General features: G+C 53.8%; 1 protein-coding gene across 4 annotated transcripts in view; it reads right to left on the reverse strand.

Annotated features, from left to right (window-relative positions):
* Positions 1–404: 404 nt before the first annotated feature.
* The window catches only part of ARHGAP35 (Rho GTPase activating protein 35), a 132,759-nt gene continuing 118,991 nt past the window's right edge, over positions 405–14,172 (reverse strand). The window contains exons 5-8 of one of the 4 annotated variants that reach the window (XR_007410262.1): positions 13,772–13,903; positions 6,171–6,276; positions 4,440–5,370; positions 405–4,324 (exon numbers count right to left, since the gene is read on the reverse strand). Coding sequence is in view for 2 of the 4 variants with exons in the window: in XM_025424545.3 (XP_025280330.1) it covers positions 5,013–5,370; positions 6,171–6,276; positions 13,772–13,903 (596 nt within the window). In the remaining 2 variants the exon portion in view is untranslated. Of the gene's footprint in view, positions 5,371–6,170; positions 6,277–9,145; positions 9,429–11,814; positions 12,971–13,771; positions 13,904–14,172 lie in introns of those variants that run through there. The other 3 variants (XR_007410264.1, XM_025424545.3, XM_049109185.1) reach the window with 3 other exon arrangements.

The raw sequence follows: 14,172 nt of genomic DNA on the forward strand, positions 1-14,172 counted from the left end.
AAGGTGGTTAACAGAGGAGAACATGTCAGGGTCACCCAGAAAGTAACCCCTAGCACCGCTAGCGTGGCCTGGGAAACTGGGTTTGGGTGGGGGTGAAAAAGAAAGGGCAGGGCAGGAGCTGCTGACCGTGGTGTCACATACTGGGTCCCTGTGGCCACAGGGGTTTGTGCACCATGCTTTGGCTGAGCCCAAGCAGCAGTCACCCCCCAACGCAAATACTCTCTCCTGGGGATGCTCTGGGGTCCTGGTGCCCTGTGGCCAGAGAACTGACACCTCCTGCTTGCTGGGCCTTGGCCACAGCTTCTGAGGAGGAGCTGGTATCCCCGAGGGGGCCTGAGGCTGTGCCCGCTGTGGGGAGGGTGCTCAGGGCCCTGGCAGGAGGGGCCACCTTCATCTCTCTCAGGTTTGGTTTTTTACAAGATTGATTTATTAACTATGATACATATCACATAAGGCCTTTTCAGTTTTTTACACCATTCCCATTGAGACGAGTACAATACTTGGTAGCAAATACATGATTTTAAAAAACAAAACCAAACAAAACCACCTCAGCCAGAGATGCTTCAGCCTTAGTCAATGGCTGACCATGCACTAAATCAGGTTGGAGCCTCAAAAAAACCGTTTTTTTTTTTTTTTTTTTTTTTTTAAAAAGGTCTGGAAATTAAGCAAACATTCCTAACACCAACTAGAGGATGTCCTGGTTAAAGCCCCTAAAATACAAAGAAATAATTGTTATACTTTCTTTACATACAGTTCTCCACTTTTGCTGCAAAACAGAAATTTAGGCACACGGCCAGACTACTAACACATATCAATACCATTAATATGCTTTTTTCTCAGGAAACTCAAAATATTTGTTAATTCAACATATATAAAGATCATTTAACATGTGAAAATACAAGTACCAGAAAAATAAGCTGGCAGCAGCACTATTCCAAATTTTCAAACAAGTTTTATTCCCATACAATTCAGAGATTTTTTTTTTTTTTATGTACACAGGGAACAGGAATTTTTATGCAAACAATAATTTAGGCCCTGTCTTGACTACATGAAAGTGTAACATCCCCGCTGCAGGCGTAGACCGGGCTCCCCAGGAGGGAAGGATCCTTCCTGGGCCAAGAGAATGGCCCGGGACAGAGCGGCCTTCCCCTTCCCCATCACCCCCCTCTCCGGTGTCGTCGCCAGTGGTCCCAGATGTGACTCGGTTGGTCCTTTCACCTAAGCACAAACGAGTGGCTTGAACCTGCCAAGCAACAGGAGAGCAGCTCCTTGTCCATCGTCTGTGGAGTCAGCAAGGCCCGGGAGCGAGTGCAGTGCCGGCTGTCCCCGTCCCCAGGGCACACTGCACCCACTGCACAGGACTGCAGAGCCCAGCCCCTCAAAAGACGCCCAAGTACCCGGGGCTCCTTTCTCTTGGAGGAACAGCAGCTGGGCAGAGCCCTCGGCGGCAGCAAGCCGGTGTGTCCGCTCCTTTCTCGGAAACCCAAGCACGGCCGTCCTTGCAGGAGTGGGAAGCGGGCACAGGGGAACGGGGCTTTTACCAATGCAGTGTGGTTTCCAAGTTTTGGGGCTGAGGCTGAACTGCTCTCCCGAGACCAGGGGCTCAGGGCCCCCGGTATAGGGCCCGGGGAAGGCGAGCACCCCGGGCCCCTTCTGGCCAGCCCGCTGCTCCTCTGATGTCACCTTCTCCCCACCTGGCCAAGACCAACAACTTCTGCTGGAAGAATCACACCCGGCAGCACACTTCCTGCCTTGCAGCAGGAAGACCAGGGGTGGAAGCAGGGTGTAGAACACAGGAAACAGTGCGGAGTATTTCTCAGCACCCCAGAACGTCAAGTGAGGGGAAGGACAACTTGATCAAGGGCAAGAATAAGTGTGCCGTGCGTGATCCCCAATACGCAACACAGCCAAGAATTCAGGGCGAATCCACAAGCTGCACCTCTCGCCCTCGGACCCCTTCCTCTATGGAAGCAGCAGAGCCGGAGCCGGAGCCAGAGCCGGAGCCAGCCTTATGATCACAACCAAGGGCTATTCATTTCCACCAAATACAGCAACTGATGTCTTGCGGAAGCCAGACACCGGCCGGAGAGCGCTCCCGGGCAAACCGCTACTCAGCTGTGGGGCAGGGAACAAACCCCACACCTCTGCCGATCTGCTCACCCACCTTGGCCACGGCTAATGCCGGCCATTCCCTCAATTCCAGACCTGCGGTGCCCTTCGCATGAGAATCATCTGTGAAAACACTTTCCAGAGCCTCACACGCTGGATGACCTCGACAGGTGGGTAGCATTCCATTTATAGCAGCGCACCCCAACACCAGCCCAGGCCTGGCTCTGCAGCCCCCATCCGAGCGCCCATTTGGTCTTGCACTGAAGCCAGGGCCCACTACCACCACCAGTGACAACGCCGGCCCAGAATGACAGACATGCCCCAGTCTGAGTCAGCCTGGAGAAGCAGAAAACTAGAAGCTAGACTTGACAGAAAAAATGGAAATAAGAGGAACCTGACGCTTCCTGTCCACTGTGGGTCTTTTGGGGCATAAGCCACCAGTACTCCCTGCACCCTTTTAAAGCCTTGGCAAGACACTGGGAATGGCCACTTAAGGGGTTCCCTTGGATCCCCTGGGGAAGCCTGGCTCCCGCGAGGGTGAGGGCAGGACACTGGTGTCCCTCCTCAGTGGGACGCCCCTGACCTCACACCCAGAAAAGTAGCCATCACACATCTGTACGCTCTCAGGGATGGAGGGAGCTTGTCCAGGTCCGGGTGCACAGCCAGGTTGGCAGGTGATGTGGGGGGCAGCCCCATGTGCCAGCACAAAGGCAGTGGTGGGGGGAACTGGTGGTGGGGACAGGCTTTTCAGTTCACACAAGGGATGGTGGCCACCCTCACCCAACACCCCGAGGGACTGCCTTGGACCGGGTAGGTGAATATGATCCAGAAAAAGGCAGAGATTAATTCAATGGAGGGATTTCCTCACCTACCTGGGATACAGAGTGAAGGGGGCTGGAGAGCCGGGGCCATGCCTGCCAACCCGTAACCTTCCAACCGACCCTGACCTAGTACATCAGGCAGAGCCACCAGAGAGGAGACCCCCTCACCCAACATTTACATAAACATTCATGTACCTTAGGTTTGTTTTTTGACTAGTGTTCTTAAAAAGAGGTGGTAAAACTTGCAGGGACAGTTTTTTTTCCAAGCACCTTATTTTGCCGTACAAGAACTATTAACAGTAAGGTATCCAGCTTATCCAGAGGAAGAAGTCGGTGAGCGAAGGGCCTCCCCTCCCCTCCGGCGGGCCCACAGCGAGAGTTGGGCTGGAGGCTGATCCGAGGCAGCTCTCAGTCAGGCCACTTGGCTGAGGGGACCCAGGGCATCGTCGAATCTACCACAGGCATTGCTTCTTAAAGTGCAAAGAGACCCAGAGGCTGTGTGGCCAGCAGGGCCCCGGAGCCCAGGCCCAGGCCACCTCCATGTCAGGCTTCCCCGCTGCAGGGACCACAGCACGGCCACGAGGGGTGGGAGGGCAGCCAGGATTGGTAGCAGCCTTCACACGATTGTGGCATCTGAGGGACAGTGGGGCATGCAAAGGGTTCTCCTGGGGTCAGCAGGAAGGCCGGGAAGTGGAGGTGAAGGCCATTTCCTAGGGGGCGGCCATGGGGCTGACAGGCAGGGACAGCACCCTCCTCATGACTGACTGCTGCTGGGCCTTTCGCTCCTCTGGGCCCTCCCAGTCCTGGGAGCACAAAGGATGTCCCTGTGTAGGAACCAGCAGACCACACTCCACCACACAGCACCCACCTCCCACAAACACCCCTGGGCTCGTGGTGTTCTGCGGTCCAAGATGAAAATGACTGCTTTAACACCAAACACACTAACCGAACCCCAGGTATACCCAGCGTCCCCCACGCCCCCACCCTAGCTGTGCCCTCACCAACAGGCACAACCATGTGCACGCACACACACATACCCACCCACCCAGAGTAGTGTTTCCATAGCACTGTAGTGTGTTCCAAGGCAGGCCAGGATCCAGGCTGGTCTCCCAAGCTCTTTCCACCAAGGGCTTCAAGTGTCTTCTTGGGGAAAGGGGATCTGGTGACAAGACAGGAGTGGGACCCCAACAGCCTCTCTGGCAAGCACTGGTGGGCATCCTTGTTTCGCTGTTACAGAGACAAGGGCCATGTGCCACTTGCTTGCCTCTCTGAGGTGGGAGGAGGGCTCAATCTTGAGGTCTGTAGTTTCTTCTTCTTTCTTTTGTAAATTACTGGAGGGTTTTTTCCCCATGTTTCTTCCAGTGTTGTTTTAAAGGGCATGTTATCCCCAAAGCCTGGGAAGTAGGAGGGGGTATGTGGGAAGTAGGTGGGGAGCCACACACTCTTGGTCCAGGCACAGAGCTGCCCTCCCTGCCCCGACCTGCTGGGCCAGCCCCCTCAGCACTGTACCTTGGGTCGACAGAGCTGTGGCCTGTGTGTTTCCGAGGAGGCTGCTGGACAGAGGCTCCCCTAGAGGGGGTGGGGGTGCAGATATGGAAGGTGGGAGGAGACAGACAACAGGGATGGGAACTGTTCTCTGTAGGGGCCGTGGCCCCGCCCCTGGGGCGGCCCAAATCTCAGAACCTCCTCCCATTGGCAGAGGCTAGGGCTCTGTCCCAGCAGTGGTTAGATGCCCCTGGATGCCCTGAGGCTGCTGTGCGTGGGCAGGTGATCTGGGGAGCTATGAGCATGTGGAGGGCCACTGCCTGGCCAGTTCAGTCCTCAAAAGGGTCCAAGTCAAAGGGCAGGGTGTTCCCTGGCTGCTGCCTGCAAATAGCTCCAGGTCTGCAGCGTTGGGTTCAGGGAGCCTGATAGCCCAGCCCACGGTGGACTGGGGCTGATGTTACTGCTGAGGTCTTGAGAAGGTAACAGGGGAGAGGGGTCACTCTCCCCACCCACACCCCAGTGGACCTGGTTTTGCTCAAAGCCAAATGTTGCCCCATGGAAGAGAGAAGGTCTCCTTTTGCCCCAGGCCTTGGTGGCTCACAGCGTGTGTTCAGCTTGAAGCTGGGAGGGGAGCAGGGCCTGCATGGGGGACTGGGGGGTGGGTGGTGGTGACTGGGGAGGTGATGGCTGACTCGTGACAGGTGTGGAGGTGAGGAAGGGGACAGTGGAAGCCACGGCAGAGGGGGAGCTGGGCGTGGCCCCGGGAGGCTCACTGATGGGCCGATTGTGGAAGAAGAAGGGGCACTGCTGGATGAAGAGCTCAATGATTGTCTGGTAGGTCCGCGTGGCTGTGAGGGCATCCATGGTGCTGAAGTCGGGTCTCATCAAGGTGGGCCAGAAGCAGATGGAGAGGTTCTCACTGGTCATGAGATTCACCTTGTTGTTGTGGCTGACTCTGTGGGGGACACCAAACTCAGGGTCAGAGCTCCATAGGGCGGACGGCTCTGGATGAGGCTCTCGGCCAGCAGGGCCCCTGCTCTGTCCCATGTGTGCTCATGGCCAATGTCATCCCAACTGCTTTCCCTGCCTGCCCATTCACAACCTGAAAATAGAAAAGGTCCAGCCTGGAAGTTGAGGCCTGAGACCCTCTATGGCCAGTCCTCTGCTCCAGTGTTGCCACCGGGCCAGCCCGAGGTCTTGGCTCATGGGATGCCCTCCACAAACCCAGTGGGTAGACCGTCTGGCTCAGGGACTCTCATCCAGTGAAATGTGTGATGCTGCTCTGGGTGTACACAGAGGCAGTGAGGATATCCTGAACTAGAACTCCACAAAACACCACTCTGCTGAGAGGAATAGGTCTGCCTAGAAAACCAACCTATTCTGTCTGTGCAGAAATCCAGGATACGGTCTGTTAACAGGCTTCCTGCCCACAGCTCCTGTACTTACTGAACAGTTTGAGTTTCTTCACCACACACCTGTCTTGCCCAGTGTTTTGTTACAGACAGAAGAGGACTCTGGGCATGCTCAGGGCCACTTGGACCCCTCGGATAGAACCAGCATAGAAATGTGAGGAGAAGCCAAGAGGCCAGGATACTCCTTGGTGAGCCAGGTGTGCCCCCACTGAGGAGGTGGACCAGCATCCCTTCGAGGGCCAGGCTGAGAACACAGCCTGGAGCAGTTGCATTCTGCTGTTAGCTGGCCCTCACTGGCAGTTTTGGAAAGAGGGAAGACCAAATAGCAAGCCCTGCAACATACTTGTTCAGGTGAGAGATGACGTATTTGAAGACTTCGTGGTTTTCCTTTGGAAATTTCTTGAGTACCTCCTTAAGGGCATGTAACTTCTGCTCCCGGTCATTGATTTCTGAGGAAAGAGAAAAACCAAAGATTCTTGTGGCCATGGCTGGTGGATGTTATGGGTTCAAGACAGATACTGGTCCTGGACAGGTGGTGAGACTAGTGAGGTGGTGAGACTAGGGGCGCAGCCCAGGGCTTTCAGACAAGGTCAACCCAGTCTTTCCCCCCAAAGCCGGTGCCCAAGGCGGACACACCTGGCGGTGGCACCAACCCAGAGCCAGACCTACCTCTGGATCCCAGGCTCCTGCTGAAGGGGAGCTCTGTGTGCCTCGGGCTTCCTGGCCCCCACCACCCGAGACTCAAGGATCCACAAAGACACCGCCATAAAGAACACCATTCTTTGCTCATCCGGTTGCCCGTGGAGACAGGCATCCCAATGCAGAAAGCCTGCGTGCTTCCTGACCAGATGAGTGAGCGCTGCCACCCGCCCACGCCAACAGACTGTCTAGGGAGGGAGTTTGTCACAAGACCAGGGCTCTGTCCTTTTCCTAGAGATACAAGGACCCTCTACACATCTCCCCATTGGAGGAGCTGATGGAAACAGTGAAGGAATTCTCATGCAGTTCATCAAAGGGACTACGCATCCCCTTCCCCCACTACCGCCCACACGTTGTCCATCATGGAATCCTAATGTAGCTGGAGCATGAAAACAAGCTATCTCGAATAAGTGCTTATCCACAGCAGGCCTGGTTCAGTTAGTCTTTGCCATCCTATGAGGCAGGGGCTTCTCCCCCTATTGGGAGATAAGGAATGTGAGTCCCAGAGAGGTAGCAGAGCTTGAATCAAACCCCACTGATTGGCTGCAGAGCGTGACTGGGGACCATCGTACTTGCTCTCTGGGGTGTCAGCTGCCCTTTCCCTTAACTTGTCTTGGCTGGAAGAGCCAGCCCAGATTCCTATAAGCGAGAAAGATCTTCCTATGGCTACTTCTTAGAGCTGAAGGTGGTACCTAGGACCCAGAAAAGCCGCAGTAGGATCCAGGAAGAGATAACAGCTATCCCACACTTATGGTTGTGGGGGTGGGAGGATGGTGGATTGCTAAAAAAAAAATTATGAAGGTTTCCTATTGATTTGGGGGCACAGACTTCTTTGCAGTGGATATAAGCGCTAGAGCCTCTCCCCAAATATGCTGCGCACAACTCTGGCTACAACTTCCGGAGGTTTGCGAGTTACCCAAAACTCATCGTGTTCCTTAGAAAGCCTATGGCTTCCAAGTTAAGAACCTCTACAGTAAAAAAAAAAAAAAAAACCTCTACAGTAGGCAACGTGCCTCTAGAGTCATGGTCTGGGGAAGCACAGGAGCCTGGCTGAGCTAGACTAGGAAGGACAGGCAGAGCTTGAATGGCCAGGGAGGGATGGCAAAGTGCAGGGAGGAAAGGCTGTGCGGCAGGTCAGAGCCCAAGCTCAACCTCTACCCATGTGGTCCTGGGTCCGAATTCTGTCTTGGACACCAGCTAGCTGTGTGATCCAGAGTGTATGCTCTGGTCTAAGGGGCTGGTGTCGGTGATATCACATGGTGAGAGAAGAAGCTCACAAGTGGACACACAGTCAGCACCTGGAGGCAGTCTGAGGGGCAGGAAGCAGTGGGAAGGGAGGCCACAGAGATGGGTAGGGTTGGAGCCACCTGGAGCTTTTGCTGGCAGGCTCATGGGCACAAAACCTAGTGAATCTTTTTTTTTTTTTTTAAGATTTTATTTATTTGTTCATGAGAGACAGAGAGAGAGATGGAGAGAGGCAGAGGCACAGGCAGAGGGAGAAGCAGGCTCCATGCAAGGAGCCCGACATGGGACTGGATCCTGGGTCTCCAAGATCACGCCCTGGACTGAAGGCGGTGCTAAACTGCTGAGCCACCCGGGCTGCCCACCTAGTGAATCTTTTGACTCAAGAGTGGGGCCTGAGGGTGCCTCAGTGGCTCAGTCAGTTAAGCATCTGCCTTGGGCTCAGGGTCCTGGAATGGAGCCCTGCATCGGGCTCCCAGGTCAGCAGGGAGTCTGAGTCTCTCTCTCCCTCTGCTGCTTCCCCTGCTCCCCACTCTCTTTCTGTCAAAGAAAGAGATAGATTTTTTTTTTTAAAGATTTTATTTACTTATTCATGAGACACAAGGAGAGAGAGAGAGAGAGAGAGAGAGAGAGAGAGGCAGAGACACAGGCAGAGGGAGAACGGGCTCCATGCAGGGAGCCCGATGTGGGACTCGATCCGGGGTCTCCAGGATCAGGCCCTGGGCTGAAGGCGGTGCTAAACCGCTGAGCCACCGGGTGCCCCCCCTTTTAAAAAAGATTTTATTTATTTATTCATGAGAGACACAGACACAGGCAGAGGGAGAAGCAGAATCCACGCAGGGAGCCTGACGTAGGACTTGATCCCAGGTCTCCAGGATCACGCCCTGGATCAAAGGTGGCGCTAAATCTCTGAGCCACCTGGGCTGCCCGAAAGAAATAAAATCTTAAAAAAAAAAAAAAAAAAAAAAAAGTGGGAATTGATAAAAATAGCGTTTCAGTAACAGCTGTCTAGTAGAAAATGACTAAAAAACCACAAGAACTCATTAGGTGGGGCCATTATCACCTTCACTGCTCTGCACCCAAGGTTTATTTTAAGGATTCAACCTCGGAGAATACACTTTCTCCCAGGCCTTGAGTTTCAAAGATTTTTACTGTTAAACTTCAGTACAGTTTACTTGAAATAAGTGTACACTGCTCTCATCAGGAGGAGTGACTGTCTTTGGCACCTGAGAATCATGTGGCAGGCTCAGAATCTCCCTTAGTAATCACAACCCCTCCCAGATGTGAGCTCGGCACAGGGGCACAGGTCTCTCCCAGGCTGTGCGTCTTCATCAGGCATTCGACCCCTGGGGCGCCTGCACCCAAAAGTGGGCCTACCTCATCCTCCTGGCTAGAGGCAGGAAGTGGGGCTGGCAATGACCAGGGCCTGTCCTCCATGGAGCCACAAGAATGCTTGCTGCCTCTGTCTTCCTTGAGAGGAGGAGGAGGGATCAGAGATGGGAGCACCAGGACCATGTGGATATTGCTCACACGCTGTCCTCACGGATGCTGGTCTGCCTCTCCACGTGGTGCTGCAGCCAGGTGCCCAGCGCCAGGACCTGGATGTTATGTCTCTCCCTCCTTTCTGCAGCCAGCTTTGAGCTCAAGATGCTCAGGAATGCTGAGGAGCATAAGTTTGGCCTGAGGGGGCGGGGCAGGGGAGGAACCCCAGGAGAGCAAGAGGAAGCTTCTCAGTGAGGCCAACCTTCCCTCTGCCTCATGAAAAACATGGCCCATCTTATTGACTGGACTTCGCTCACCTCCTCCCTCAAGCAAGCAAACCCTCTCTTGGGTACTTGGGACAACAGCGATTTCTTACCTCTGGACAGTGCCAGAGCACTCAGGGGACAACTTCAGGGTTGTTCTTTTTACAGCCCTCACCACACTGGGCTCATCCTACATGCTGGGTGAGAGAATGCCAGGAGGCAGTGCCAAGGATGAAAGATGGGTGAGGGGGAAGGCAGGTGGGCACAGGCTGGTCCAGCACATCTGCTCTGGGTCCCCTGCCTCCTGTCACGCTGTGGGGCTCTCCAGCTCCAGTGATCTTCTTTGAAGGAACTGGTGGAATGGCGAGGGCACCTCTAGAGAGCCAGGGCCTCTCCAGCTAACACACCGTAGTTGTGAAATTAGGTCTCAGTCAACTGAGATAGCAAAACAGGTTCGGGAAAGGCATTTGCAGGCCAGCCGAACCAAGACAAAACCTAGATACGGACCAGGCAACTCAGAACTCATTCAGAACAAATACGCCAAGAACTCAGGATGAAGGGGAGGCCAGAACTTAGAAATCAGCTTGCCTCACCCCTCACAGCATACAGATAAACAGGCAAGTTGCCGTCAGGGTTCTTGATCTGAAACACTATTTTTTGCCCTGGCTGTGCCACTCTGCTGCCACCTTTAGCTCAAGACATCAGACTCAGGCTAGGATCTGCTGCCACCTAACTCAGTGCCTGGAGGAAAACCTCTGATGGCCTTTGACTATCTCACACACATGGACCACCAGAAAAGGAAAAGCCTGGGTCAAGGTCACATTACCCTCTCAGTGATGCATGCTGGCAGACACAGCATGCACCTCCCACCTCTCCCTCAGGTGCTAAAAGAGTCCAAGGCCAAGATTTCACTCTGCTGGGCCTGGAATGGAAGATTCTGGGTGTCTTTCTAGGGAGGCATGACCTTGCACTAACCCATTCTTTGCCTTTTACCCCACCAGACTGAGGCAAGGAGCACACACTCATTTGTCCACTGTCACCTGCCCTGTCCAATAAAAGGCCTGGTACATATCAGCATGGGAGTGATGAACACTCCCGTGACCTTAAGCAGTTACCTCGACAGACAAATGGAAGCAGGATCCCAGAATTAGTTTATCACATCTAGCTGTAAGGTTTCCCACCTCTCAGTGGGAATGGTAAGCTGGTGAGCTGGTAACCTGAACCACTTGGGTCACATATCCCTTTGACAAGCTGATGAAAGCTACTGGTCTTCTCTGTGGACTAAACTGCATATATGGAGCTAGATATGCAGCTATGGGGCTAATGAGGCCCTGGAGTCAAAGGTCCTTAGGCTCAGGACCTCTGGACTGAGACAGAGTGAGCTCTGGGACCCCTTCAGGCACAAAAGACATAGGATGGGGCCTGGCGGGGGTGGGGGGCACTGGCTGGACTGGAGTGATTCCACTCAGGTGGTAGGGTTGGGGCTGTCGTCAGAGGAGAAGATGTGGGGAAAAAATAAATGGTAGTAGTTTGTGAAGGCTGAGGTGAGGTGTGTGGGTGAGATGAAACCGGGAACTCAAAGCCCTTTTCTCTCCTCCTGAAATCCACAGCTCAGGTACTACCTCTTCCATGAAGCCCTCAACCCCAGTACCCCCCTCACTGCATTTTCTGCACTTTTAGCTCAGCTGGAAGGGCTTCACTCTGGCAGGCAGCTCAAGTACATACTCTGGGAGGGCAGGAACAAGGTCTCTGCATAGGTCAAGCCCCGGCATGCCACCCCCTAAGTGGTATGGGCGTCGGCAGCTGTCGTTAGTCACTTCTGAATCACCACACATCACCTCGAGTGTGGTAGGAAGATAATTGGTGAATAATCACAGAAATCTCTCTTTGTGGGCATATTTTCAGCGATGTTCAATATTGTGAAACTCTGGAGCTAACAAAACAATTTGACAGTGACCTTGCTATTTGTTGTGATGGGATCTGAAACCGTTCCCAAGCCCTGAACACACACAGACACAACAGCTCTTAGGTATCAAGTGGAAGAGCTGGTCAAGTTGATGTTGCCATGGAAACCCAGCCAGGCTAGGAATACCTACTTTTGGGCTGAAGAATCTTCGTTTCCTAATATCCCTTAACACTAAAGCTGATACTGCCTCATTGGTGTCCCTGGCTCAGTTGAACCCCCCCCCCCCCCCAGAGACTCGGCCCCAGTGGCCTTGGAAGGTGCTCAGTCAGCGAGATCCTCCCCCCACCTCCCACCTCCCGCCCGCCCCCAAGTTCAATCGGAGCCCCAGCTGAGTAGCTTCAGCTGACTTGCTCAGGCACAGGAAACACACAATGGGAAGAGGAAGCAGAAATCTCCACCCTTTTCCAGACTGCAGGAGCAGCAAGAAGCTCCCTTCCTCAGCAGTGGAAGCCAGGGACGCCGCTGTTGGAAGGGCAGCTGATTCCCTATCAATAAGACCCCCCTCCCTGTGGCGCACCCCCCCCCATCCCGTGCCCCTCCAAAAACAAAAAGGTGCCAGGTCAGCAGTTCCTGCAGAAACAATGGGATTCTGTTGGGTGCCAGGACTCTACGAGCCTCTAGATGGCGCCAAGTCAAGACAAATGCTGACAGGAATCCTCCAGGGCGTGAAGGACCAGCCCACACCTTTTCTTCCTAACTTCCGCCCAGAGACGAGTTTAGGTGGAAAGAAAGCTAGCTCCCGATGGAGATTTCCTATGTGTTTCACATCTGGGCCAGCCTGGAGCTTGCTGGAGGAGTGATTGCTGGGAGAGCTCTATCTTTGGACAGCAGGAGCAGAGCGGAAGCTGGCACCTGTCCACACCCAACTTGTCTGAAGAAACCTGGGACTCCTGTCTAGAGAAGGCAGATGGAAAAGAAGGCCAGGTAACTCTATGACAGTCCCAGAATTCTGTGCTTCTACTCCATCCCTGATGGGCTAGGATAAACTCAGGAACTGTGAGAGATTTCAATCTGCCAAGCCACGGGGATAAAGTATGGCAAAGGTGGACCCAGCTTGCAGAAACAAACATCACGTGAAATGTAGATCACGGAAAGGGGACTCCAGCTGCCCTGCTGTCCTGGCAGCAGCCAGGTTCTGACAGGGGCATCTACTACCACAGTTCAGGTGTGGGCTTCTTTCAGCACCTCCACTTCCTGAAGTCACTAAGAGCCTGTGACCCAAGACTTAAAAAACCCTGATTTGTGACTTCTCCTGAATTCCTGCCCATGCCATCAGCCTTGTGAGTAAAATGCTGGCTTAAAACTCCCTCTTCTGAGTCGGGTAGTGATGAGATGAGACTAAGGTCCTGTGGTCGAAGAAACACAGCTCCCTTTCCTCTTCTCCACCTCCTTGGTCACTGGCCAAGACACTCCATTCTACAGCTGCACAGCAATGGCTCCTTCTGGGGGTTTTGGCCCACCAGGGTTGCACAGTACGAAGGCCGCCTTTGACTAAAAAAGGTAAAAAGTGCCACAAGGTGGGAAGCTGCAGCACTGCACCAAGTCTGGCAAATGCCCACTGGGAAGGCTCCCAATATGGTGGACAAATGCCCCCCCAACCCCCAAGAGAAGCAGGTCAGAGCAGAAACAGCTGTCGGGGCCAGGAGGATGGCACACAAAGGTTGCCAGTAAAAGCAGAGGTGCTAACTGGCTACAGCCCTGAGTGATCATCTGGTCAGGGCAATTAGAGCTGTCCCTTTCCCTCCAGAGGCTGGCTGCTTCCAAGGCAGAGGCAGGCTGGCCCCAGATCACATGCTGACTTTTGTGTACAAGGGATGGCTGAGTGGAGGGGAGAAGAAATGCCCACCCCCTTCTAAGAGGCCTGTTATAGCTCTGCCTTTAGACGTCTCCTAATAATTCATAAATACGAGCAGGGCCACTGTTGTAGGAAACTAAGGGCCAGGGAAGGTTGTGCTGGCTGTGCTTATACTGTGAACAAGCAAAGGAGCAGGAATGTGACCTAAGTCTGATATAAAACCAGACCCTTCACACATGAGTTCTGGGGGAACCTGCAACTCTCTTGAGAGAGCCCTCAGAAAAGCACCTCTGGTCTACAGAGGCCTGATCTGCAAGCCCCTACAGTGTCATCCTTAGTTCCCTGTCCCGATGTCCTTCCAACACCAACTTTAAGGGCCAGAGTATCTGTTCCCTGAGTGCAGAACCCATCCTCAATGGTGCTGCAACCCCTCTCCCTCCATTCCCCCACAAAGTCAGCCTGGGGCGCACGAGTCAGGCTGGGTTGGCAGTACTCACTGTGTGCCTCCACCAGATCAATCTGCATGTTGTATGGGACCAGGGGGTCTGGCAGCTCTGAGAAAAAGCTCTTCATGGCACCAGCCACGGTATTCACTGTAAAATCTTTTTCTGCCAAGTCCAGGTTGTGATCTAAAAGGAAGTTGGGAGAGTCAGGGCAGTATAAGCTGGACAGAAACAAAAGGAAAACTCAGTGCTTGGGGGTGTGTGTGTCAGAGAAACCTCAAAGACCCTGGGATGCTGCCCAGGGCTGGCCTGGAGCCTGGGCCGGCACTTGGGATTGTCACAGACTGAACATGAGGTGGAATCCCTGAGATGTGCAGACAGAGGCTGACACCCCATGCCTCCTTCCAAGATCATCTTTTGAATTGAGCAGCTGTACCCCTTCATTCTGTGCCACC

The sequence above is a fragment of the Canis lupus genome, chromosome 1, assembly GCF_003254725.2.
Source record: "Canis lupus dingo isolate Sandy chromosome 1, ASM325472v2, whole genome shotgun sequence".
In the NCBI taxonomy this organism is placed as follows: domain Eukaryota; kingdom Metazoa; phylum Chordata; class Mammalia; order Carnivora; family Canidae; genus Canis; species Canis lupus.